This window comes from Anas acuta, chromosome 3 (assembly GCF_963932015.1).
Source record: "Anas acuta chromosome 3, bAnaAcu1.1, whole genome shotgun sequence".
Lineage (NCBI taxonomy): Eukaryota > Metazoa > Chordata > Aves > Anseriformes > Anatidae > Anas > Anas acuta.
This window is the reverse complement of record NC_088981.1, coordinates 701461-729435: the sequence shown is the minus strand read 5'-3', so window position 1 is coordinate 729435 and position 27975 is coordinate 701461. Positions and strand designations below refer to the sequence as shown.

Genomic DNA, 27975 nt, shown 5'->3' with positions numbered 1-27975 from the left:
GTAGTCCTTGTATCTCTTACTGTGCTTTGTGATTCTCAAAAACAGAATTTGATCTGAGGTCAACAGTAAAAGGAAAATTTTTATAGGAAATCACAGTTCAAAGACCTGAAGTTTAAACACAGGCATGCATGCTCTGCCTGCCTTGTGCACAAGCCAACACATGCCTTCCTCTCCATCTGCATGCAATGCATTCGCTATCTCAGGCATCTCCCAAGGGCACTCAGCCCTTGTCACAAACAGCACTACTTGTACCAAATGGACTCTATAATCATCATTTGTATTAATACGCTGCCTAAGGGCAAATGCCATTCAATGGAATTTGCTTCTTCTGCTGTGCAAAAGAATAGTCTAATTGTTTCCAGCTCAGCATCTGATGCAGCTTCCTCCCCCTGGCATTGGCTAATCAGGTATATGTATATACACACATGTGTATGTGTATACCCATGTGTGTGTTTGTGTATATGTGTATATAAATATTCTTACCTGGATGAGTTGCAGAGAAGTTTCTTGAAACTTGCACTGCCCAGTCAGATTTCAGTGGATGTCTCCAAGAGGCTGTGAACTCATAAGGCACTGCAATCAAGCTTACCACTTGGTGCTGCTGCTATGCAGTGTGTGCAGAACTAGTAGGTTTTGGCAAAAGGATGGCATCAGCACTGGGTGGAGTTCTTTGTGTATCCTGCTCATTCCAAAGGGTAATTTTGGGGAACTATTTCCCCCAAATCAGAAATATTGAAAAATAGTTGTAGGATGTAAATGAAGGATAAACAAAGGAATATCTAGAGGATGAAATTTAGGTTGATGGATTATCCAAATCTTAACCGTGACACTTGCTTTTTCCAAAATGTGTTTTCCTCTTTCCACAACACATCTTTCCACAAGTTCTCCCATCTGAGCAATGATTTTTATCTTACTATGCTTGTTTACAGAAACTGCCTGCAGGTCCAAGTGCTGGGGTGTTGCTGCCATTTGTAAACCAAAGTTAGTTTGTTCTAAACAGACACACTTAGAAAAGGATATTTGTGTGATGGTGTATAGGTACGGGGCTGACGGATAACATCACACAGAGGAAAGGTGGAGGGACAGCAAACACAGCACAACAAGATCACCTACAGGAGTGCATTACCAGGTTTCTGGCAGTCACCCAGTTGTGAAACATCACCTAAAGCTTATTCAGCCTACCATTTGCCATCTAATGCACTGCCTGATGCAAACTACAGGAAAATTAATCAACACGTTTTTATCCTATCCTGCTGTCCCTTGGCATCAGTGCAGGTCACATGAGGCACAGCTCAAACACTGAGTACCATATACCTCTTTGAAGGGTCTGGGGAAATAATGGAAAGCTTCTGCCAACAGAAGATAATGCTGAGTGGAGTATATCACTTGTTTTTTTTTATTTAAAAATAAAAATTAAAAAATGCAGAGTTTCTCCCTTCCCAGTGGGTCAGTATGGGAATTCAGTGAAATGACTATAACTGGGCTCTAAAATTAGGAGGCAGATGCACATATCAGGCTGTCTTACCCCATGGTCAGACTATTTCTTAGCTTTGCACACCCAATCAGCAAACCCTAACGAGTTGGAACGGCTGGAAAGTGGGATGATGGTGCAGACTGCATGTGGGTATGATCCATGCTGCTCTTCAAACATGGGCATGGTCCAGACTGGGGATGCTAGCTGCAGGCAGGTGGTGCTGGTGGTAGCCAGTCCACAGCCACCACTCACCATGGCCCTCACATAGTGGTGCTTGCAATGGACAGACAGACGGACAGGTCCTCACTGTGGTTCTGGCTGGCATTCATCCATTTCTTGACATTTGAGTCCTTGCAAGCCAGTTATTTTGTGCACTTCCTAAAATACTCTTTGCAGGAGTTTTAAAAGTGTTTCGGGGGTGGAAATTAGCAACTCCAAAGTCAGTACTACAAACTTTCTTCTGTTTCATTTCTTTGCTTTTTAATACACAAATCCCAGCTTGGCATATGTAATTTTGGCATTGAGGGATGTTTTTATTTGAGGTGCATTGATTTGCTTATTTCTGTGATTCAGTTGATATTGTTGTAGCCAAGATCCCCTCACAAGTACTGCTAAGCTTGTGAGTAACACAGTACGGCTTTGCTAGAAGTGGAAACTGAGGGCTCATTTACTTCCTTAATTAACAACATAACCTGCAATTATCCAAAATGTTGCAGAATAATACCCACAAAATGCATAACAAGCGGCTGACTGAATACCTGAGTGCTAATCTGATAGCTTCTAAAAGACAAAATGGATTTGTCACACCAAAGCAATTTCTACAGGAGCACAGCCTGGGTAGCCCAGTTCTGGGCCGTGAAGTTGTCACATCATGGAGTGGTATGTAAAAAGCAAATTATGAATGACATCTCTATAACATTGAGTGGGCAGATGGTAACATTTGTGAAGTTACTTTTAGATATAAAATATCTCAAATTTCCAAGTACACCCTCTTTTTCTCCTCCCCTCCCCCTCAATATTCAAGAAATCTGTGCAGTTTTGGTTGCAATGGATGATCACAAGATGATCCAACACCTGGAGATTATGTGGTTTACCTCTAACAGGGCAGCTGGACACCCTGGTCTTGCAGACTTTTCTGGTGTGTGCAAATCAGCTGCATAGTGGGAGTATGTGTAGCACCCCTCTTAGTTAAATATGTGGGGATAAAAAGTCCCTGAACTTCTGTGTCAGTAGGATGTATGCATGTGTGCTCTGCCATGTGTATAGTCTTAGTTCTTTTCCGAGAAATACAAGACACATGGGACGTGTCCTCCCTCCTGTGGTTCTAGCACGGAGGTGGGACAGGGCTGCTCACAGGGCAGAGACTAGGTTTTCTTATCATCTTGAGAAGGTCTCATTTTGTGGTGGATAAAGATCTAACAGGGTTCCCGTGGTGTGAACCTCACAGTGGTGTGTAGGCTATGGTATTTCTCGATGAAGCGTATTTCATTTTTGTTGAAGGTTCAGTTCTTCTATGGCTGATGTTTTCTTCATCTCTGTTCTTGTCCTTTTGAAGCAGATGTTCAGCTTATTGTGCCTGGCATGGCCACACCAGCTTCAGCTGACAGAGAACTGCTCTCCTAAAAATGTTACTGAACATGGGAAACAGAGGAGTCTACCATTTTGTTTTGTTGGAACTAGGGAAAACAAAAACAAAACCAACCAACCAACCAAAAACATAAACAAAACAAACAAACAAACAAACAAAAACAGTGATACTCAACAGAAATTTAACTTTCTCTTGTGAATTTCTTTGCCTAGGGTCAAGTGTTGTTTTAGGGCAATTAGGAGAAAAAAAATAAAAATTTGCTGTTAACAGCCAGCATTAACTAATGAACTAATGGAGAATGAGATTTATTAATTTGTGGTTTAACACCAGTTGCTTTTGAATATTTTCTTTGATTTTTTTTTCCTTTCCCTCCCCCCCCCCCCCTTCCCCATTTAAGTGAATTGCTTAAACTGCATTTAACTTCCAGGGGTCAATCTTAGTCGGATTTAAAGCAGCCTTAATATTGTTTAAGTTTCAAAATGACTAGAGGTAGATCAAATTTAGGTCATTTTGCTTCTGAAGAACTTCCTCTTGAGGGATTGAATGCAGTTTAGCTAATCCTCTTAAAGTCAAGTAGTGACTTAATTCAGATTATTTTCCTGAGTAGTGTGTCTGTCTAGGTAATATCTTGCACTGCTGTCCAGCCTACCCGGCTTTACTAGGCACGCAGTAGTGTGGCAGCCAGCAGAATTACACCCATTTGTGCCAGACAAGTGATAGGCCCCAAAGTGTGAAATTAAATATATATATATATATATATATGGAGAAATGAAGTCATGGTCTGGGTGAGTTTTTATTTCTTTCTAAATAGCCAGCAGAAATAGAAATACAGGACATGTATATTCAGGAAAAAATATGGTATCTTGAACATCTTTGAAACATACCCACTGGAAACTTTCTTTTCTATCCCTTCAGCTGTGTTTAATGCACATAATTTGAGGGCTCCATCTCCTGTCTGGGGCTGCTGGGATGCCTGTGCTGCTGGGCTGTCAGGCTGCGGACATAGCAAGTCCTGGCAGCCGCCCCCATCGAGCCTCTGCTTGCTGGGCTCTGCACAAAGGTGAGAGAATGGTGTTCACCAAGCGATTCGTGGTCCTGCCTGACTTAACAGATAATGGGTCTGATATTCATTTTTACAAAATGTGATGCCCTGATGCACACAAACTTGATGTATGTGTCATTCATGTTGCAGGATAAGTATTACCAAAAATGATTAGGGCCAATTTGCCATTAGAACAAATGAGAGAGCAAGTGCATTTTGTGATGCAGTTGCTTTCCTTTTTAATAGTGATTCTCTCGCAATTGCCCTGCTTGTTGGCTCGGCCATGGTCAATGTATGTCTCCTTCTCACGCGACTGTCCTGTGGTCTGCCCCAGACCACGGCTTCACCAAGTGTAACCATGTCACCGGAGGGTCACTTCAAACAGCTTGTCATGACGGCTCCCACCCAGAGCTGGGCAAAGAAACTGGTCTGTGAGTGGTGCTGGGGCTGAACTGTCTGGAATGTCTGAAGCCCCTGGGAACCTGCAAGGCTAACAGAGCCACCAGAGCCAGTACATCCCGCTTCTCCAGTCGCTGGTAAAGGGCAGGGAAAGGGGTGACACCCTGACACCCTGAAAGAGGTATCTGGGAACTGGTAATCCTTGAGAAAGGCGGGACAGCTGTGAGATGTTGGCAGTGGCACGAGTGAGATGGTGTTGCACAACGCGGGATTTGTGGGAGAGCAGCGAGGCCTGGCAGGCCCCACAGGGCTAATGCTGCCCTCACCTGGCAGTGCCACTTTTGGGCAGACTGCGGGATGTGGCCTGCGGGATGTGGGATGTGCAGGATGCGGCCTGGTGACCGGGCAACAGGCAGGGTGCGGTGGGAGCCAACGGTCACTTCACTTGCACCTGCTCACGCCTCCTGGTCACCTACTGCCTCGCCAGCATGCAATTAGGCAATGCCTAATGCATGTGGGTTTTCAGTGTGGTGAAATGCCCCGAGTCCTAGTGAGTTGCCTTTGCAGAGGTTATAGCTGATGCATTAGATTGGATTGTTGCTAGAGGAGGCAAGGTTCCCATGTGTTTAAGCCTGTGTTGTATAATTCAGCATAAGATTAATAAATTAGATATTCACCACATAAAATGACATGTGTGATTTTAATGAAGCTGGTAGAGGTATAGATGTTAGAGACCAGAAATTCAAAGTCCTCTTTCATGCATAGCACGGGAGGCAAATGCCTTGGTAAAAGTGCTCTGGATGGCTGTGTTAATTTCCATTGCTCAGCCTCCTCACTAGATGTCTCTGGGAGCAACCTGCACGCTCAAGGATGCATTGCCTGGTAACTGAGAGAGCCTGGAAAGGCACCAGGACTGAGTCTGAGTAGAAGTTTAAGTGTTTGCATGATCTACCTGCCTATTCTGGAAGCCAAATAATGCTCGTACAGGAAATGTGGCTTTCTGCAGAGTGCCACAGGTGTGCTGCCCCACCAGCATCTGCAGGGAGGCATGTCTGGTCCTTCCACCAGGGTAGCTGTGCTCCAGCTTGAGCTGCATCACAAGCTGGTGATTAGTACTTGAACACATTTGTGCTCAGTTATTGACAACCAGTGACAAATTCTGTCAATGAGCATGTTTACAAGTAGATTTTACATTTCACACAGTTTATGATCCTGATGAGGCTTCCTACATGAACTTTCCCATCTTCTCCTATATCCGGAATCAGAAGCGGAGGGTAGGGGGGAGATAAGCATTAAACCACATATCTACTCACTGGGGAAGATGAGCACTACTTTGTTCCAGTGACTTTAATTAAGCTACTTCAGCTGAGCCAGTAAGTTCAGTTCATTCAGCCAAGCAGAAACATTTCTTATTATAATTGGGAGTTATGCGACGAAGCTGATGAAGCTGATGAAGCTGCAGCACCACGATCTGATTGCATCAGCTAATATGTGAAGTGTTGATGAGCCGGTTTTGGATATAGACCCATAGATCAGCCCACAGCTCTCTGCCACATACAGGTCCTTCCGGTGCTAAGGGAACGAACAGCCCCTGGGCTCTAAAGCTTTTATGTTCCTCCTGCAGACCACAGGTTCCTCTGCTGCTAGCAATAGCAATTTCCAACCTTCACTAAATCCAGAAACACCATTGAGAGCATGGGGAAAGTAGGAAAGGAAGAATTATCAGATGTCTGGAAGAAAGTCACACAGAACAACCTGGAGAGGCCACCAGAGCTACCACAAAGCAGCTGATTTTGCAAGGCCAAGGCAGTAAGGATCCTGGGAGAGGCCCTTGGCCATGACTTGCTGGAGATGCCAAGCTGAGTAACAGACAGTACTGCACCCTGGGATTGGAGCATGTATTGAGTAGTCATTGCTCTTTGCTTCCTCTAACCTCTGTAGAATAACAGGAAAGCACTAATAGGTCAGTGGAGGGGGTGCAGTTTGAATCTGTACCAAGAGAGCTGCCATTTCTTACAATCCTCTTGCTGTTCGGCACGTGAACTAAGAAGGAAGAACTGGCTGAACCGCAGCATGACACCCAGTTGGAGGCTGTTAGGAGGCATTCCTGAAGCGTCAGTGCTGCTTTGTACCTTCATGATGGACCCAGATGGTGGTCAGGGTACACCATCAGCAAGCTGGAGGATGCTCGCATCCTGACGTGCTGGAAGGCCAGGCTGCTGCTGAGAGGGATACTGGAGGAATGGGCAGGCAGGAACCTCATGGGGCTTAGCAGAGGCAAGCTCCAAGTCCTGAACCTGGGACAGACTGACCGAGGGAGGACAGACTGAGTCTGGCTGGTGAGAGAGCAGCTTTGCAGAAGGGGTCCTGGTGGATAGCATAGGTCAGCACTGTACCCTTGCAGCAAAGACCAGCTGCATCCCTGTCTGCATTAGTAGGAGCATCAGCAGCAGGGCCAGGGAAGGGAGAATGTGTGCCATGCATGATCCTCTTGACAGGTCCTTGTGGCATCCTCACCTCATGTTTCTCCGGAGCTGCTCTGCAGCTCTCTGGTTGTCTTGGACCCATGTGGGTCTTGAGGAGGACAAAGTTTGCTGAGCTGCACCACTGCTGAGCACCGTGGAGGTTTTGGCAGTAAACATGCAGAGGCACCTAGGGTAACCTGAACTTCACATTAGATTTCTGGATGATCTTTCTTTTCTAGGACTTTGACAAGCTGTAAATTGGGAACTCTGGATATTGTAATGTTAGGATTATTTCTGACACTGCTATTTAAAATGTTTACATAGTGAGCCAACCTTCTTTTGCATTTCAGAGATTTTTTTGGCCTCGAAACCAACTTACTGGAGCAATGGGTCCTTCAGGCTAATTTTGCTGTGTGTAATAGGATTTCATTTGCATTTGGTTTTGAATTTTTGTCCCTTTAATTTCTCAAATATTGCTGCTTTCTACTGTTATCAGGCTAGTAGAATAGCAGCTCTCAATATGCATTTCTATTGATCACGTGTTGTTCTTCAGCCTTTCATCAAGGCATGATGCATGCAGGCATCCCACCAGCCCATTCTGCACCTGCGTGTGCTTGCGGAAGTAGAGCAGAGTGCACGAGGACATCCAATAAGGAGATATAGAATTGCCCTGTGTGCAAACCCTATCATTGGTTTGAGAGCGGATGAACTGGCTGCTGAAAGAAAAAGAGGAAAGCAGAGTCATCCTAAGGCGTTCAGCAACAAACTATGCAAGGCGTAACCTCAAACCACAGGAAGCCCTGATATCCCATGAAGTAACAAATATTTTTCTATTAATACCAGCGTTTTTATCGCCTCTTTCATCCTGAAAGAAGCCTAGTTGGCTTTCATGCTTTACAGATTCAATTCAATAATTACTTCTCACCACTGAAATACAAGATATTCCCAGAAATATGCAGATAGCAGAGGCTTAACCACACAGACAAGCCTCTGCATGGCACTGGCGAGTGGAGAGCAGTGTCTGTGGAGGGCAGAGGAGGATCCTCGGTTGCCAGATGGAGCGAGGTGCTGAGGCAGGCCTGGGCAAGTGACAGACCCCTGGTTTGGGCAGTGCTGCGGCTGTGGCTTGATGCTGATGAGGGGTGAGACTATTCTCGCGCCTTGGAGGCTGCCCATCAGGGCGCTAGCTCCACGAACACTGCCCACCCCAGGGGCAACACGTGCTCAGCTCCATGCAGCAGTGTGCTGGGATGCTGCTGCATCTGTGATCCGGTCCCTATGTGGCAGCATGAGTGCTGTGCCCGCCAGCCTGGGAGATGCTGGTATGGCTCTGCAGCCTGCAGGCTCGGTTAGCAGCATTTCTCTGCAGGGAGATGGCCTGAGCCCCTTCTCCAAGCAACACAGCTGGGCTGGTCCTTTTGCCCTGAGCAGGGGAGGCGAAGCCCCCGGGTTCACATTAATGACTGTCTTAAGCCACAGGGGTGCAACCACCATGGGGAGGAAGAGGAGTACAGTCACACTTGGCACCTCTCCAATCCTGTTCAGCTCCCACCCTGGCTGGCCTCAGAAAGGGAAAATGATACCTAGTGTGAGTGGAGAACAGCAAGAAAAAATATCAAAGCCTCAAAAAAGGACAAGCATATATACAAAATACATTATCTCTTTCTCCTGTTAATTAATATATTTAATTGTGAATCTTCAGTCAAGGAAAAGAAAGGACAGGGAAAGCTTTAGAGTATCAGAGAAAACAGGAAAAAAATGGAATAAGAAAGCCAAAAGATACTGCCCTCCTTTCTCTCTTGCCTCCAAGAGAAGGCAAGCCACGAGTTAGCTCTGTCATGAGTATTTTCCTAAACAGCTGAAAGACAGAGTGCTTTTCCCTTTTGCTCCCTCCTGTGCAACAGGCACCACCATCACCAATGGGAGGGAGAAACAAAACAGTGATTACAGACGTGTGTGCTCTGGGAACAGACAAGATGCCTCGGTTTGACATGCTGCTTGGAGTTGTTCTCTCTGCATTTCCCGTGGGCATTTCCCCAATTCAGTGACCCAGAAGAGGCCAATCTCCTGGTTCTCAGCGCTCAGCCGAGCAAGGACAGCTCTGAGACACCCTGGTGCCACCTCTGGCAGGACGCCGGTGGCTCTTGGGTGGCTGTGGGCACTGTGGTGAGCTCCATGTGCGTGGCAGATGTGTTCCTCCCTCAGGCATTTCTGCTGGCTCCCTGCAGCACCTTTGAGCACTTCCCCACCTCTTCACCTCCCACCCCTGCAGGCTCCTGCTCTGCCTCTACCACCTGCCCATCCAGCGCAGCAGGAGGGCCAGGGCTGCTCTTCTGTGGTGCTGGCAGGGTTCGCGTGCTTTGGCAAAGTGCTCCCAGCCCTTCTTTTCTACAACTGGCTTGGAGAGCTGGAGGATCAGTCAAAGGTATGGCCTCTGTTCCTCTCGGGAGAAAGGGGAGGCTGTTGTATTAGCTTTTGGGTGGAGATGGGCCACCTTCTGGTTGCAGTAAGTTTTGTGTTATAGTGACGTCTCCTTAAAACCCTGAATTCCCCCAAAGCACATAAGCACAGGCATTTACCCAATATTTCCAGATGGGAGAACTGCTAGCCTCCTTCTAGGTAAGGAAGACACAGCGTTATCCAAAGGTATGACCTTAAGCTGTTTTATGTAAGCAGATGCAAACTTATTTAAATGCTCTTAAATCAAATGGGAAGAGGTGTAGCCCAAGCTGCTGTAAACTGTTCTTAAATGGAAATCATGTCAACCTTTTGAACTGCCATGGGCCCTGAGTAGGAGCACACGACTGAAAGGAAATGGTTTATTGTTCCTTCAGTGGTGCTGCCCACCAGCTACCTGAAGATATCCCACACCTCGGCTGCTGGCCATCAGTTGGCAGTGACTGCCCTGCGGCTCACCCCGTGGATGGAGAGTGTGTGCTCCCTGACCTGCTTCAGTGCAATGCAGTTAGAGTTCCTCAAAGCAGTATCATTAGCAAATTGAGTTAAGACAGCTAACTTTGCATGGGAGCAGAGGAGGATCACTCGTAGAAACATTTCTGCTCACCAGGAGATCCTCTTCAGGAAGGAGGGAGTAACCATCCGTGGTAATTGGCAACATATTTAATTGCATCCTCTTTGAGGTTTGCAAAAAGGATATGTGCCTAAGGCTTGTGGGTTAAACAGCTGGTTTACACCAACCCCTTGTACTTCTCAGGAGAAAAGCAACCATGCTCAGCTATCACCGTCCTGCTGATAGCCTTTTGCCTTCAGTCTTGGGCTTCAACCAATAAACTGCTTAAAGCATACGTATGACCAGCTGATGTGTAAGATGAGATGGTGAAGGCTTCTGCATAGCCAGCAGAAGCTTGGGCAAGGCTCAACAGCAGCAGCTGTCCCAAGGGCCTCACGGTGCTGTCCGGGCCCCACTGGGTTCTCAGAAGTGGCTCGAAGTGCTGCCCTCGGATGCTGCTGGGTGTCTGCCTGCTGGCCTGAGGTCGCCACACCTGGCGGTCTGGAGCCTCACTGGCTAGTGACTACCTAAAGATGCTGCTTGGCATTAGTCCTAAATATGTTCCTTCAGAGTTGAAAGCTCTTTGTGAGCATAATCTGCCAGTCCAAACAGAAGAAAATCTCTATTTGGTCTGAAGAGCAGAACTTGGCATAGTTTCCAGGGGAAAATGCCAAGTACACAAAGCTGCTTGCTCTCCCCAAAACAGTCATGACTGTTCCTTAACTTTGCTAAGGCACATCTGGCTGTCATCTCAGCACATCTGTATCCTATGATTTACACAGTTTTCTCTTGATGTTTTATGTGGTTTTATGCTGTGACGAGGCTCTGGAAAGAACAAAAGTGCATCATGCTGCCTCTCAGAGAGTCAGCTCTCTGGGAAACTTCCTAGGGACCTAGTAAAGTTATTTGGGACCTCCTCTGGAGCCTGCAGCAAAGCATTCCCGTAGCCTTTCCAGGAGAAGTTAACATGGCAGCAAACAGAGTCATGGCTTGTGCGTAATCCACATGCATCACTAAAGCACTGCAAAGGAAAACTCTCTGCAGCACCTCAGTTCTTTTTAATCGGCACATTCGAACACTGTTGCTCTGACAGAGACTTACAAGTCACCCTTGCTAACTTTTTATACTTCAGAGCCAGTTGCTGGCCTAACTGATCTGAGAGTTTCAGCCAGGCAGTCTGTCAGTTCTTATTACAGGTGGGATCCCACCATGCACAGGTACCCAGGTGACAAGAATGGAGCCTATGAGCATTTGTTCAAAGCCACAACGGTTTCCTATCCGACAGTGACTAGTTACTGAAGGGTTGTGCAGCTGTTATATCCCCTCCCCAGCTCTGCTGAAGCTGAAGCCAGCTAAAAAGGATCTCCTTGCTTGGATTGGAGAAGGAACTCAGAAGAAGATGAGGTGATTCTGCTAATTACGCCACATCTCCAATAGTCGTAAAGCCTCCAGGATGCAGTCTCACTGGTTAGCATTCAAGAAGTGCTGGGATCAGCAGATTATTATTACTTTTTAAAGAGGAAGAATTGGGTGGTACATAAGTATGATCTGGTGGCTTCAGTCTGACACATTAAGCTCCCCTGCCACTTGAATGTTAGGTGATCAGGAGAGGCTTCTCGAAGAGTATTGATATGGTCAGAAGAGGAACAAGAGTGATAGGAAAAAGTGGAAAAGGTGTCAAAAAGCATGGTATATATCCAGCAGCATGTTAGTCTTTCTGCTCCTTTTTTAATTCTTTTCCTTCTTTTCTTGCAGAAGGCTCTATAGAAGATAAATGTGAGAACTTGTCTTTCAGAAGAGTAACATCCACAGTGAGTCGTCTTCCTTCTGTTTCCTCCTGTAGACAGATTAGTTAAAACCTGCTCCACCCACACACGGGTTTATCAGTGGGAGAGAAGAGGGAATTACCCACTGTCTTACGCTGCGCAGGAATGGAAATGTTTCACAAACTGTCAGGTAGCACATTGGGTCTACTACACTAGTAAGGAATTTCCTAAATGATATTGTGTTTGAGTGGGAAATTTGCTCCCAAATGACAGAGACTTCCCAGATAGATATTACTGGTCTTTTTTAGCATGGTCTTCTTTTTTACCCACACCTCTGTATTTCCAGCAGCTCTGCAGTGGAACAGAAGGGTGAGGGTGACCAGTAATTTTGTGGTGACTCTCAGGGTAATGTTTTCAAGTAGTTGCAGACTTCAAAAGGGTACAGCTGTAAAAGGAATACCTTTGGGAGCATGCTCATAGTACTCCTGGACATCATCGAGAATGACTTTCACACCCACACCTCCTCTCCCCCTAAAGCTGGATGATTACTATTACATGGTATCAACCAAGAGCAAACAATGAGACAGGTACAACCTTTCATAAATTGTGGCAATTTATTTTAGTGCTCGATAGTGCTATAGGTTTCAGGGTATTAAAGGCCATAGGATAAAACCTGCCCTGCCAGTGGGAAGGGAGTGTTTCCTACCTGGAAAACAAAACAAAACCAAACCAACAAACTAAGCAGAACACAACTTCCATAGTTTCATTCTAGGACAGCTGTTAACTCACTGTATTTACTGTCTGGATGGGAACTGGCTCTGGCTTACCCGGAGCCAACAGGGACAGCAGCATTTCCGAAGTTGTGCGTCTGGGCACAATCGATAAGTCTTTAGAAGCAGTGTTCAAAGCTGACAACCCTGCTTAAGTTAAGGATTGTGAGAAGCCCCCAGAGGGCAGGGGCTAGAAGCCAAGTGCATAATGGGAGGCCAGCCCCAAAGCGAGGCCCCACTAATGAGTGTTTAGTAACTAATCGAGATGAATGAGGCTGATGTTATTTCTGCATCTAGCCATAGCAACTGTTGGTTAATACTTAGGCTGTAGGAACAGTCTTCTTGCACGTTCCTCTGATCTAAATGTGGATCTCCAGCCAAAAAGCATTTCGCTGTCGGGAAGGGTACTATGTGGTGCACGGTGGCCCTGTCAGGTGTGACCTCTGGCCATTCAGGGTGCAGGAGGGTCGCCCTGCAGCCTTCTGGGCTCCATGAGCAAGTGGGGAGCCACGGAGTGGCTGGGCTAGGCCAGGCCGCCACCAGAAAGTGTCCTCCATGCTGCTGCCTGCAGCCTAAGTTTTTGTCAGAAGCATTCTACCTTGAAACGATGAAACGTTTGAAATATTTTTGGAGGGTTTCTGTTCTGTCATTGCATCCGTCTCCTTTGATTTAATTCAGCATGTTCGCACTGAAGACAGTGCTGCCTGTGCCTTCGTGCTCTCTCCTCCCGTCGATTGCAGCCGTTGCCTGTCTGTGTCTGCAGCTCACCCGTCGGGATGCCGGGGCTGGGTGCCCTGGAGGTCCCGCGCGATGCCTCCAGTTTCGGGGACGCCAGGCTGAACCGGGGCGCTGCCGGAGCTTCGCTCTGTGCACGCAGGCGAGGGGTGAGGACGCGACGCCGCGGGCAACGCGACACCCACGACCGGGGCGCACCGGGGGCCGGCAGGCCCAGCTCCCCCCCCCCGCCCGCCCAGGAAACCGCCCCGAGCGGCGGAGGGGGCCGGGCGCGTAGGGGGCCGGCCGGTTCCGCGCCCCGCTGCTGCCGCGCCTCGCCATCCCTCCCGGCACGCCGGGCCGCGCCCGCTGCCCGTGCCGCGCAGGGGCGGGCGGCGGCGGCGGCGACGGGGGGGAGGCGGGCGGGGGCGGCGCTGCGGCGCCCGGCTCGGCTCGGCTCGGCTCGGCTCGGCGCGGCGCGGCGCTGGGGAGCGGAGCGCAGCGCGTTGGCCGCGATGGGCGCCTCGGCGGCGGAGCGGCGGCGGCGGCGGCGCGGGGAGCTGCTGCGGGGGCAGCTGGGCGCCCTGGGCGCCCTGGCTCTGCTCCTGGCCGGCTGCGCAGCCGGCCGCGGCGGTGAGTAGCGGCGGGGCCGGGGGCTGCCTCCGGGGGGCGGCCGGGCCGCGCCGCCGCCGCCTCCTCCTCGTTCTCCTCGTCCTCCTCCTCTTCCTCCTCCTTCTTCTCCTCTTCCTCTTCCTCCTCCCGCCGCGGCCCCTCGGCTGCCCCGGGAGCGGCGGCGGCGGGAGGCGCCTGGGGGCGTTGGGGCGAGCCCGCGGGGGGCTCCCCAGGGGCTGGGGGGGCGGACACGGCACTTCCCGGCAGCGGGGTCCCGGGGGGCGGGCGGCACGGGGCGGCCTCGCGGGGAGGCGGCGGGTCCCGGTCCCGGTCCCGGTCCCGGTCCCGGTCCCGGTGCGGGTCCTGCCCCGCCGGCGTCGCGCCTCGCAGTCGCGGAGCAGCCCTCACGCCAGGCTCGTTTCCCCGCGGCGGAGCATCGCGTCCCTCTCCGCGGCTCGGATTTGCTTTTTAAATAAATAGACGCGTCTTAAGGGGTGTCTGGCGTGCTGCGAGGAATGCTGCGCTGATGTTTAGGAAAGAGGGCAAACGCTATCTGGGACCCGAGCACGATGTTTTATGGAGTGAAACAATGCCTGGATGGGTTTTTAAGTTTTTGGGCTTTAATTCCTTCAGTTAATCAGATTTTTTGCCTTTTTTTTGTTTTTTAATGTGCATGTACTGAAAGTTATCCGTGTTTCTCACAAAGGTGGTGGCTGGTTGCCTCTGCAAGTGAGGTGAGGAAAGGTAAATGTCAGCTCATCGTGAGCAAACAGCAGTGCATGTGTGCACTGAGGTACACTTTTGCCAGCACACATGCGGTGTACACCAGCGTGTGACGTGCATGCCAGCACTGTGAAGGCCACCAGTGGCAGCATGCTTGCCTGATGTGCCCCATGCGGAGGCCAGGAGTCAGCTGCAGTCCAGCTGCCCACTGCTTGCCCACGCCATGTGATACGCTTTCAGGTGGTGCGGCAACGCAAAATTCAGACCTGCTCTAAACTGGGCACAGGGAGCACTCATCTTTCTGAAGGGTGGTGTGAACTCCCATCCTCTGCTTTGCTCTTCTTGAGCATGGTATTCCTGCTGATGTGAAAGGGAGCTCCATCCATTGAGTGAACGCGACAGAGACTGCAGAGATCCTTACTGCAGATAAATTTTTTCACCATTTTACTAAAACTGCCCAAAGTGTTCCCTAGCAGGCACTGCTAGCCCTTGTTGGGGCTCTCTTTGTTCTGATTCAATTCATGAGAGCATCTCACATCGTCTGTGACTGGAGCTAGCTCAGAATAAATCCTGTATTAGAGGTAGCATTTGGTGCGATCGATGTAGCCCCCTGCATGCTGGTGGTTGCACAGAACCAAAAGGGAGATGAGAGGAATGGTTGCGCGGGTGGAGGTTTTGAACAGCACCCTCTGGGTCTGCTGCCTCATCATCGGGACGCAGGTTGCTGGGCTCTGTAGGAGTGGTGGTCACAGCCTGCAGCCTGCGTGCTCTAGAGCTTGTGTCGTGGTAGGGGGTGGAAAGATACATTTTAATTTATCAATTTGAAATTCTCTCCTCTAAAACAATGTGATTTTGGAGGGAACGCAAACTTTTGTCTGGAGTTTAGCACCTTTGTGTCACATCGCATCACCCTTCCTATCCCTGAGGCTGGATTGCAGGGGTCAGCAGACTCAGCCTCTGCTCCTGGGGCAGTGCTCAGCAGATTCAGGATGTGGTCTTCAGAATCAGATGGTGCCATGAAGCTGGTCATGGTATTCGCTGCGGTGTGGTGGGGCATGAGCGGTCCCATGAAAGCTTTGCGTCCAGGCCCCAGCCAGCTCAGCAACCCCACATTTGAATCACCTTTTAGATTATATATTCTTGCTTTTAATGCTTCTGTTTTCCTTGGTTGGTCTCATTACCCTCAGTTGCCATCTCTGTGCCAGCTGAGGTGGCCACAGCCTGGATCCAGAGGAGTGCAGCTTTTGAATTCATGGGTAACCTGTGGTTGCTGAGGGCTGTGAGGTGCTGAGCCCTTTTCCAAAGGCAGACGTGCCTGCGTCTGCCTGCAAGGAGTAGGCTGGGGCTCTTTGTGTGGAGGCAGGTAACCACACTGTCTGGTGGGTGCGCTGTTGGGAGCAGATGGCTCCGGAGGACAGAGTTCAAGCTCTGGGTTTCTTTTCTGGTGGATCTGCTGCTTCTCTGCGTGACTTGGTCTCTCCGGGTCTCGTTTGGCCAGGTCTCTAAAACGAGGCCTGCTTTTTAAGCCACTTTGAGATCTCCTGGTGCTAAATGATGTGTAATAGCAAAGTGCTGTAATGTTGTAATGTTTATATGAAGGTCATTCCAGAGGCCTTTATGTTCTACAAGGCTTGAGCATTCCAAAAATGTATAAAGCGCAAGTTAAGAAGAAATCCAAGTTCACAAAGTTCATCCTAGCAGTAAAAGTACAGCTGGATTGCCTCTTTCCCTCTTCCAGGCACAGCGTAAATCTGTGGTTGTGCTTTGACTTCAAGGAAGTCATACTGGTAAGTCAGAGGTGTAACTGAGAGTAAATCCAGCTCTACAGACCCAAAACACAGTAGCCTGGAATGCCTTGTGCTTTTCAGTCTGCTAAATGGGACTGGAGCTGAAAGCAAGTTCTAAAAACCATCTCATTAACTTGAACAATATAAGTGACTTCTAAAACTGCCCAAATCTGCCATCCTTGGAGAAAGAGACAAAGTATGAGTTTTTTTTTCTATTTTCCCCCCCCCCCCATCAATCTGACTCTTAAGATGTCACTTGTAAAGAGAGGTGTGAGTGGAGAGGATCTTTCATTTCATAAGACCATCTTTCAAACTGCAATGATTCAGGTTTTTTGAGAGAAGCTTCTGAGTCAGGCCTTTTATCAGGTTGCTCTCACGGGCAGGAGAAACAACAGGGGCAACAGTCAGTGGGATTTTTTTCTTCTTTCTGTGCATGCTTGTTTTTGGCAGGATGGTAAGGAAAAGCTGGGTCTGAATCTGCAGCCCTTACTCATGGGGATAGGCACATCCAAGCAAACGGAATTGCCTGCGTGATTCAAGCATGGAAGATCTGGGTTGCTTTTAAGTCTTGTTCTAACTTGACAGGAATGAAGCACTCAGAATGGTGAGGCAAGGCCTGCTGGGTGCGTTTTGACTAGCCCTGGGACTTACTCTTAATCCAGAGCTCCGGCTGTTCTCCCAGGATGGCAGTTGCTCAGTCTGTGTGGGCTGTGAGTGGCTGCGAGCATCCATGTCACAACAGCAGGCTTACAGCCAGCCTCTCCACAATCCTGTGCATTGTGGGGAAGGTTGGGAGCAAATGCCCTGGTGTGTCCTCGTTCCATCTCTGCACTGGTTGGAGAAGCTCGCAGGACAGGGATGAACCAAGTAGGCTGTTCCCTTCTGACTGCTTTGTCATGGGCCCTGCCTCACAGGGCTTTTCCTTGCAGATCTTTTTACTGCCAAAATAGCAGTGAAGACCCTAGGCGTGACAGATCCTGGTCCTCTAGCTGGGAGTTAAGTGAAAACTCCCTGATTTCATTTGAATGTTTAGGTTTGCTTAAACCAAGAAACCCAAACCAAACTTCAGAGGTCATGCAATGAAAGCACAAGAGCAGTTGTTTTCCTCACCTCTTCAGTGATGCGGGAACTGCATGAGAGTAATCCTAGCCCAGATGTAATGCTGTAATCGCTGGACCCCTGGATATGGGAATTTACCCTCATAAACTAGGGAGAGGTGTCAGGCCAGAGCATGGTATGTGACCTCTTTGGCAGGGAGCTTGTTTGGCTTCGCAGGAAATGATTTGTTCATTTGTTTAGTTCTTGTTCAAGGTCCCACACCAGCGGCAGGCAGAGTAAAGTCTCCTGTGTGGCCAGCTGGCAACTTGGGGGCTGGCAGGGCAGGTGTGTGTTGGGAGCACCTGGGGGGACATGCCGGAAGGTGGGCTCAGCCCTCAGCCCGAGCCTTTGGCACTGGCATAGTGGGGCTCGTGTGCTGGACTGAGCCTTAGCCTTGTTTCAGGGTCTCCACAAAGTGCCCTGAAAACGTCCGAATCTCCATACATGCCAGCTTTTGGAGCCTCTTGGTGAAACTGCTGCAAAACCATGGGGATGCGTGCTGGGCTGGACACCTTGCTGGAGCTGTGTTTGAGGTAAATGCACCGCACTGCCTACAGTTGCTGGATCATGGATGTTGGGATGTGGATACAGGGTGCTCAGGAATGGGTTCAGTGGGGCACGAAGGCAAACAGTCACTGGCCTCCCCAGTGGTTTGTAACAGAGTGAATGCAAGGCTGCGAGGCCAGGAACAGCAGGATGGCTCAGCTGCTGTTATTTCCTCAGTGCCTGTGAAGGAAGATAGGCTGGTGGCTCCTTGTCTGCCCGTGCTGATCTAACTGCAAATGATCAGTCCTACCCTGTGCTGCTGGTGGCTGCTCCTTCCCTCGGAGCCTTCTTTTACATGGGCTCTGTCATTTCTGTGTCCCTTGTCTGAGTCTTTTTGGCAAGATAAACCAGCAGAAAACTAGCTCAGTATAAATAAAGGAAGTCTGATTCCAAATCAGCACACTGAAATGACACGGTGAGGATTTAACGCTCCAGGGCTGAACAAGAGTCCTTGGGTGGTGCCTGAGGTCAGGGTGGCCTGGCATATGGTAAGGCTAGCCTGTTCTGTTGATTTTCTCTAAGCCCAGTTTCAGGAGGTCCCTCCTGCAGCTAATCTTCAATGGTCCTTAATGTGGAGAAGGCTGCCTGGTCGCACCGACCGTTTTTGGTCACACTGTCAGAAGGAAGGACTTGGTTGGACCCGTCAAATATATATGGGATGTACTCGTGGCTGTAGCCTCCTGGGAGTGTTTCAGGGAAAAAATCTGCCTTGGGATGGGAGAATGTTGATGAGATCAGCTGCCAGCACTGCAGCTGGGGAATGTGCCTTGCCCCTCAAGGTGGCCCTGCTTCCAAGGGCATTTTTCTCTGGTTTGTCTCTGTCCTTCTTTCTTTAAATTGATGGCAACTGCACGGTAGCAAGAGAAATAATCCCTGCTCCCCCCCTTTTAAATTGTTTTACTTTTTTTTTTTTTTTTTTTTCCCCATTTCTCTTGTCTTGGGAGTGAAATAAGTTACCCATTGAATCTAGCTTTCCAGTCTACAAGAAGCATAGCAAATGTAATTTTCATAGAGGCTTCCTTTTCTTAAAGAAAAGAGCCAGATCTCATGAAACCCGTCACTGAAAACTTTGGAGGTATATTTTTGTTTGTTTGTTTGTTTTCCAAATGAAAACCACATGGGGTTCGTGGAGCATTCAGCCTGAGGGACGCATCTAGTTACTCCTATTACTTAGAAGCCAGTGCAACTCCTTCAGCCAGTGTCTGCAAAAATGTAGGTTTCTTCCACAGGCACAATGAGTGTCTGCTGAGCTGCCTTGGGAGCCTGCATCTTTCTGCCACAGGGCTATGTTTTGCCACCTGTTGTAAGGCACACCACAACATTTTTATTTTATTTTATTTTATTTTTTTTTACAGCTGGCAAAAAGACGGTTGAGTTACATTGCTGCACTTTTGGAGAAAAAAAAAACAACAACACACTTTGCTCTTTTGCTCCATGCCCTTCTCTAGAAGAATCTTTAAGCATCAGATTTTAAAAAGCACTGGGGATTTTCAAAAGCTTTGTTCTGCTCTAGGTTTTACCTTTAATATCACCAAGAGTCAAGTCAGACCAGTGCCCAGGAGCCTTTGGTAACCTCATCCTAATTTTTTTCCGCTACTGTGGCTGTATGGGAAGGGGCAGTGGGTGTGCCCTAGTGTGGGCAGGATGTTTATAGTCCTGCCACTTTATTCGTTATGTCCTGTAGACACACTTTGGGAAAAATTAAGGTTTCTCAATGAGTAAATCCTTGTGGCTGGTCTGCACCAAAGTGGAATTACTCACAGCATCAAAGGGAACTTCTTTGAAATTGAAAGCAGTAAGTGTGTGTAATTTGCAGTTCATGAATGGATTCCTAAAAGGATTAAGGTGTCTTGCCTCCACCTTTCTACGGGATTGTTGCTGGACTGTTAGACTCCTCCTGCTTTCAACAGTTTGTCCTTGTGTTATTTACTGCCAAGGGCATCCTGAGTAGGGTTTTTGCAGTTTGCTACTTGAAATCCTAAGGGGCAGTTCCATCACCCTTTATTGTGTCTCCCAACAAAGTTTACGTTATCTTTCCTTGCCTTGTCTTCCACAGATGGTTATGACTCTATGGCAGTAGGAAAAGTGTCTTTTCAGGGTAGACTTAGATCTGATTTTGCTGGCTTGGAAACTGATAGCAATGAAGCTGCCTTGATATGGGGGTGGCCATGGAATCAGACCACCAAACTGCACCTCATGTTTTTGCAGCATGTGGAGGCTTCCATTGCTTTGGCAATGGAGCCAGCTAGATCAAAGGAGCATCTGTACCTCCATGAGACATTTGGAATATACAGTGAATGTGTTCATACCAAGCATGGCTGTATTTCAGTGTAACGCTCACATTTAAAAATGAAATGGGTACAAATAACATCTCCAGATGTTATTTGGAAGCAGGCGGAGAAGACTGGAAATTAGGGTGTTTCTTTGTGTTTAATTGTCTCGGTTGGTATGGAAGGACAAGCGAGGAAAGTGAGCAGAATGGGCCACTGCATCCAGCACAAAGGGCTGATGAATAGAAGTTCCCGGCAACTGGAGACAACCTCAGGCTGGATTAAAAGCTGCAGCTTGACGTGGACTGAAGATGTTTAAGTGGAAATTTTTTGGGCAGTATCTCTGAGACTGGGAGCTCTGCACAAGGTCTCCAGGGAGGAGTCCTGGGTCCTGTTCTTCTGAAAAAAGGGAGTTGTTGAAGAGGAGTCCAGATGTGGTGTCCAGGGAGAAGGCTATGTGGGACAGTACTTGCTGGGTCTTAGTTTGCCTTATATGGACTTTTTTGGCTAATGGGGACTATTAAAGAGGTGGGATTGAATGTCATCTGCCTCCAGGCCTTGCCTGTGGGAAGCAGCTGGTCCCCAAGTCCTGCTCAGGACCTGGAAACTTCCTGCAGGCCCAGAGAGAGGGGATAAGGAGCATGTCTTGAGTCCTGCGTGCTGCCCCACACCATCCTCTTGCTCAGCTTTGCAGGCTGCCTTGAGCAGCGCTGGGTCACGGGTGCTGTGTTGGTGGATGTGAGTTTGTGTGTAGAGAAGGGCATATACCTTACAGAGAGGAAAAACGCTCTTATGCACAAGGGAGTGTCAGGACTCATTTGGAGGCACAGATTTAGTTGTTTTGAAACATTCCTTTGCTGAGCTGTGAACTGAACAGCTGTGCTAAGTGGCTGAGATTCACAGTCTGGTCTGACCTTTCTATACCTCCAGTAGTGTGTGCAGTACTTTGGATAACAGCCATGTTTGTGTGTCCATAGGCAGTTAGGCCCTGATCCAGGAGGCAAGTGCTTAACTTGCAGCATGTAAGGTAATGTGGTTGACTTGAAGCAGGCTCATGTGTATGTAAGGTTAACCAGATCCTTGCTCACTCGAGCTGTTCCTCGGTCCACAGCCTTTTCTCAGGAATAAGGCAAGTAAGTGTAGCCTCAAATTATAAAGCGGGAAAACTGAGATGAGAGGAGTTACCAGGGTACTCCCAGCAGAGGAATGACAGAGGTCCTGATGGAGTGCAGATCTGCAGATTTATGCCTCATCCACAGTGCACTGACACATCCTTACAAATCAGCTGCTGGAAGTCTCTTGTGGCCCCATGGTGGTCGAGGAAGAAGCGCGCAGCCAGAATGCTCTGTGTAAACGTAGTGTATCTTCTTATCTTTTATGATGGTGGAAGAGGGGAAGGACGTGTGTTTGGATGGTGCTGAGCATGCTCTTCTGAAGAAACTGTGGGATGCCAAGCCTTATCCTCAGTGCTTGGTCCTGCAGCAGGCATCACCTATTAAACAAGAACTGCAAACAAATTTTAATAGCTCAATTGTGAAAGAGCCTGCTAAAAACCAGGAAAAGAATCTTTTTGATATGCAAGCCAAAAACATGCTAACTGAACTACAAACAACCAAAAGGTCTGCTATTAAAATAATTCTCTTTCAGAGATGGACTCAGCAGCTTTTTTTTCCCTAAGATGGCCAGAACATCCTGCAACAGAAAGCAGGGGGAAAAATGAGCCTTACATGGACATTCCTTTCTCCTCAGAGAAGATCTGCCCTCCAGTTCTTAATGCACCTCATTGCAGTAGTCAGTTTTTATTTCATCAGCTCACAGAATGGGACAGAAAGGAACTTTTTAAAATGAGCACTGAATGCACCAACAGAGCACAACAGTTTGTTTTTAGGGACAGAAGAACTTAGGCTGTTCCAACTGACAGTGCACAAAGTGAAGTGTGTACTAAAAGGCTCACAGCATTTGATTTCTATTGTTAAAGACGAGTAGGCGTGTATGATGTGCAACTCCACAAGGTGGTGGCAAACAGAACTGCTAAATGCTTTTGTGCTTGGTAAATACCAGGCCGTGCAGGAGCTGGTGAAGATTCTGGCCACAATCCAGCTTGACACATATGCTGTGCTTCCTTCCCAGTTATTGAGGTGCTGTTGCAGAGCTCAGTACAGAGGACGCTTTGGAGCCTTACCAAACTGCACAGTCAGGAGAGATCAGTGGTGGGGTGGCATAAAGTCTTCCCACGTAGTGTGCTGGACAGCTGGTTGGACTGGTCACTTGGCGTAACCAACATATGGTACCATGGTTACGGTTTTTCAGCTGAACATGCATAGTGTCTCAGGTCTAGCTGAGCAGAGGCCATCCTGCCACAGTCTGTACTGGCTTCTACTGGATTTATCACAAACCCTGTTACAAAAAATGAGCTAAAAAGACCCTTATCTCAAAGGGCTTCCAGCCCAAGGAAATGTTATATACAGCTTGTTGTTGATATGCTTGTTCAACAGGTTAAATCAGTTGTACCTACAGCAAGGTATTACTAGCTATGGACTCCTCCTCAGACAGCAGTGTCATAGGAGGGGAGGGAGAGGGAGAGGAAGAAGAGGTGATTCTTTTTTTTTTTTTTAAAAAAAAAAGTTAATTTGACTGCTGATTGCAAAGACAAATAAATGGACTTATTCTTGCACTAAATCAAAGGAGGCTACAAATCAAGCTTGTTTAGAAGCGGAACAGTTTTCCAAGAACATAACTAAGTAATGTAAAAGCCTCTTAAATCAAAAAGCAATCCAAAGATGGGTTGCAGGAGTTCGGTGTTGTTGTTGCTCGCAGCTGTCCTTCCTGCACACGATGTTGACACCGTCGGTAAGTTTCACAGCCGTGTCCAAGCTCATTGTGCTTGAGGGGGAAGGCGTGTGGCCTCAGGAGCTGTCCTACAGGCTCCAGCCAGTGCTGCAGCTGGAGCTGCACCTCGAGGCAGAGCTGGTGCCGCATCCAGGGTGGGAGAGACCTGTGTGGGAATGTATGTGAGAGGTGCTTCTTTAAGGATCCCGGCTGAGCATTGGTTGCATGCCTGACAAGTGGGGTGTCTGAGCATGCTGCATGCCACAGCGTCCGTGCTGTGGAGTGGGTGGTGGATCTCCCTCAGCATGGCCTGGGAGGCGCAAGGGGCCCAGGGCTAAGCGCCATGGAGCCATTCAGCCATGGGGTGAGAGCGGAGGCCCCGGTGAGGTTGGGCAGGGCTGTTAGAATCGAGGTGCCTTCCCATGCTGCCAGGCATGTCCCCACGCCCTGCAAAGGCATCAGGGTTGGATGTTGTTGTTGCAGCATGTCCCTGGGGGACATGAGGCCTGCATGGGGACAGGGGCAGGGGAAGGGCTCTCCAGTACAGGAGAGGAGGCCACCGGGAAGTGTTTGGGGTAGCTCAGGCTGTCTGTGAGGAGGACAGGAAGATGTCTGGGTGCTGGGGAGAGGTTCACCACCTCCCGGTGGGGCAGGGAGGAAGGTCTGTCTTGGTGAATCCCAAGTTCCCCCTGAAGTCCAGGATTTCTGCAGGGAAGTATCAGGTATTTGGCATCAAGTACAATGGACAAGCACTCCTGCATGCCACTGGTGAGGAAAGCAAGTTTAGAGAGAAATTTGAGAAGATTTTGGAAAGATGATGAAACTTAAAAGGAGAGGAATCAAAAAAAGTACCAATCATCACCCATTGCTCTATGCTAAAATTTATGCTAAAATTAATCCTTAGGGATTTTGTGTCAGCTGATGTGTAATAGGCTGTGAAATAAAACTACAGCATTGGTGGTTTTGTTTTTAAAGCTTTGATCATAAGGTTATATTTCAAAAATACCAAAGGCTTTTTGTTTCATCATAGTGAAAAACATATGTAATTTCCAAGGGCAGTGTGAGTTGTGTGAATTTAACTACCTGTCTCGTACAGTACCACTTGCACATTTTCAAGGTATCTTAGAAGCCAAGCTGCTATCAGTTGGCAGTGCTGTTTGAAAAGGGAGGCTGAGGACCAAGGGACTGTAGGACTGGAGTCTCAAATTGTTTAAATTGACTTTGGTGGCACAGTGCCAGCTGACACCAGCTGAGAATCTGGACAGAACAACTTGTCCAAGGTGACCTCACGCAGCAAAGCAGTGGATTAAACTCGGGTCTGCAGAATCTCACTACAGGGTAAATAAGGAATGCATATCGCATCTTGAAGGGTCCTGCACTTCTTAAAGCCTTATAAAGAAAGGAGTGTGTCAAACACTTGATTCTTGTATGACGCAGAGTATCTCCTTTTTGTGCCAGCATCTCTGATTAAAAAAATAAATTTTTTATAGTATTATTTATTTTCCTGAAAATACTGTGGAAAGTTCCAGTTTGGGATTTTACTACAAAGATGCTCTTCCTCTACGAGTGGGTGCCTGAATTGAGCTGGGCCAGGCTCATCTCTCAGAGGCTGAGATACTGCTGCACTGCTCACAATTGGTTCCTGCATGTGCTTTGCATCTGCTTTTTGTGTCTGCCTCCTTTTGCATGTAGGGAACCATTACCAAGGTGAAAAGAGCAAGAATGTAGAGAGCCATTTAGACAGGGAGTGTCCATTCACATCACCCCCTTGCAGGGATAGGCAGCCTTCTAGTTGGTCTGCAAATAAAACTCCACAAACCTCAGTCAAGGCTTAGTGCAGAAAACTTCCTACAAAGTTTCTGAAAGGTTAATGTTACTATCACCCTGTAAGTACATCTCAGGGCTAGTCTAAAATCTACTGAAATCAGTGATGATGTTCTCTTGATTTCAAAGGTGACAAAGATTGTGTTGAGTCCTCACTTGTTTTTGGGGTGAAGTTTTCAGAAAGTGTTTTTCAAGGATTGACATGACGTTTTTTGTTCTCTGCTTTCCGTGTTTCTGAATATTTAGATGGCATCAGACACCATTATCTTTCTCGTGCTGTTTTCTCACTGGTGGAAGGAGAAAGATCAGAAAAGACAGGGCTGATCTAGCTTTTGCTATCTGGAGTTATTCCTTAAGGTGTGTTTGGTTAGACTTTCATGAGTGGGTTGCCACACACCTCTACATCATCATACCATTTTCTTCTCCATCCCTTGCTCAGAGACTGCTGAGGTGGTTACAAGTCTGCGCTTACCCGTACCACTCACAGATCCCAGATGAGAATCTGACTTCTGATGCCCTCCATGCCTCTGCAGTGGGGCAGGGGGAGCGTGGCTCCCAGCTCAGGCATGGTACTCCCTGGGAGTGTGCTCTGTTGAGTTGTATGCCTTGGTGAAAGAGCTGACCTGTGTGCTCAGCAGAAGAAAACTTGTGATTGCTGAGTCTGATCAGAAGATAAAATCTTCTAAAGTGTGATTTACCAGTGTTGAGTGATAAACGTACGTGTTAGTTCTGTTAAGCCAGTGAAGTTGCCTAAAATATGGATATTACTTATGACTGTGTGTCTTCCTGTGCATTACCAGGGCTCCTCAGAAAAGAGCTGAAAGTAGTGTTTCCAAAATTGCAGAGGGGTTTTCCTAGTTTGCATCTAGACAAGCTGACATGAGAATTCACAAGGTGCTTCCTCATTTTTTCTGGAGATTAGTTTCCCTTTTTTTCCTTTTTTCTTTCTTTCCCTTTTTTTTTTTTTTTCAACCTTTGAATAGTTTTTCAATAAATGATATATTAGTATGAAAGGGGGAGAGAGAATAAGAGGACTGCAATAAAATGCAGGGTCTGCCAGCAGAGATGCACAGGACTTAATGGCTTGGTTCTCGCTGGAGGGAGTCCTGCAGTTGATTTCCTGATGTGGAAAGTGACCCTGATGGCACAGATCAGAACAAGACAGAAGGACACTAGCTGTGTCCTCCCTGCCCTGTTTATGAGGATCACCACATGCATCCTCCCCAGGTGTGGGAGACAGCTAGCACCCCTGTGCTAAGACGAGTTTGAACTTCACAGCCAGGTTTGTCTGCAGGAATGAGGACTGACTAGCTCTTAGCTGGGGGAGGAAAAAGGGGCAACCTGAGATAGCTCAGTGGTGACACCTGTTGACTGGGAGAATGGCAGTACTGTTGATCTGTACCAGTGCTCCTGACTGTTACCTGGCTGCCCCATCTCCTGCAAATTCGTTTTCTTGAATTCAGACACATAAAGGGCTGCACATAGGGGAGTCCTCCTATTTTGGGAGTTTGGGGAGAGGATTAGTGTATTTTTTTTTCCTCTCCTGAGTGAACTCTCCCTGAAAAGTACATCCTAGCAAAGGCTATATTGCATCTAGAGAAAGCCTGCCCCTACACTGTTAACTGCTGCTCATGTAGTTGTAGCTTGGCTCAACAAGAGCGTTATTTTTCTGGTAGAAATAACATAAACCTTTCTTATTTTGTTATTTTCCTTTGTAGTGTAGTGTAACTCAGTGTAACTGAGGTCAGTTGCATTCCAGCGTGCCTCACCAATAAACTATACAAGACTATCTTATTGGGAAAAATAAAGCTTCGTGTAGAGCTGTTGTCTAAACTTGGCCTTCTGTCCTTTTTCTCAAGTTCCTCATCAGATAAGTGTCCCTGTAACTGTGCTGTTGTGGTTTGACACAGGCAGAAGCTTTCTGAGATCAGTATTCTGATACCATCTCTGGGGGGGTGCTCTGGTCCCTTCTCCCTCTCCAAAAGTAAATATTTTTTTGGGGGTAAAAAGTTGTTTAGTCGTCGTAATTTCTCCTGGGGCTTCAAGTCTCTCTGTCCTCCCATGTGAGCTGTGGGCTGTCTGTGGTGGCCTTCTGTGAGCATTGGTGGGGATGTGGTGAAAGCCAGAGCTTTACCTTCCTGCTGGTGTCTGCAGCCTGATGTTTGGTAGCATTGCAAGCCCAGGACATAATTTACACAGCATGAATGACAGCTCAGGGGAAGTCCTGCATAGAATCACAGAATTTCTAGGTTGGAAGAGACCTCAAGATCATCGAGTCCAACCTCTGACCTAATGCTAACAGTCCCCACTAAACCATATCCCTAAGCTCTACATCTAAACGTCTTTTAAAGACCTCCAGGGATGGTGACTCCACCACTTCCCTGGGCAGCCCCTTCCCATGCCTCACAACCCTTTCGGTAAAGAAACTCTTCCTAACATCTAACCTAAAACTCCCCTGGCGCAACTTAAGCCCATTCCCCCTCATCCTGTCACCAGGCACGTGGGAGAACAGGCCAACCCCCACCTCACTACAGCCTCCTTTAAGGTATCTGTAAAGAGCAATAAGGTCGCCCCTGAGCCTGGAGAAGAGGAGGCTCAGGGGCGACCTTATTGCTCTTTACAGATACCTTAAAGGAGGCTGTAGCGAATGTGGAGAATGAGGGGCTTGCGCTCCAGGTTGGCATGGCAGGTCAGCGCTGTCTACAGAGAGAGACTCTCTCCTCCCTGGTTGTGTTGACTACTGTTGAGCTTTGCCTGACGAGGGAAGGAACCTTAGCTGTGGCACCAGTGAGAGCCCCAGCACTAGGACAGGCTGGCCAGGACAGGCAGCTATGGGCCACGAAAGGGATGTAGGAATTAACTTTTCCCTTGCTGTGCTTCTTCCTGCTGTCCCAGGGCTGAGCAGGTCATGGGGAAGGGCTCACATGGAGAAGGTACACGCTCTGGGCCCCTCTCACTGCGCTAGGAAGTAACTGCAGTGTAGCAATGAGGAGCTGTAAAGGAAGCAAAAAGTCACCCTAGATTCTCAGCAAATGTTGTTTCAATGTCCACGGTCTCT

At 48.1% G+C, this 27975-nt stretch overlaps 1 protein-coding gene across 7 annotated transcripts in view; it reads left to right on the top strand.

The window, feature by feature from the left end:
• Nucleotides 1-13446: 13446 nt before the first annotated feature.
• SLC24A3 (solute carrier family 24 member 3) overlaps nt 13447-27975 on the top strand; it is a 205225-nt gene continuing 190696 nt past the window's right edge. For 3 of the 7 annotated variants that reach the window (XR_011094270.1, XR_011094269.1, XM_068675147.1), the window contains exon 1: nt 13447-13861. Coding sequence is in view for 3 of the 7 variants with exons in the window: in XM_068675147.1 (XP_068531248.1) it covers nt 13744-13861 (118 nt within the window). In the remaining 4 variants the exon portion in view is untranslated. The remainder of the gene's footprint in view (nt 13862-27975) is intronic. The other 4 variants (XR_011094272.1, XM_068675146.1, XM_068675145.1 and 1 more) reach the window with 2 other exon arrangements.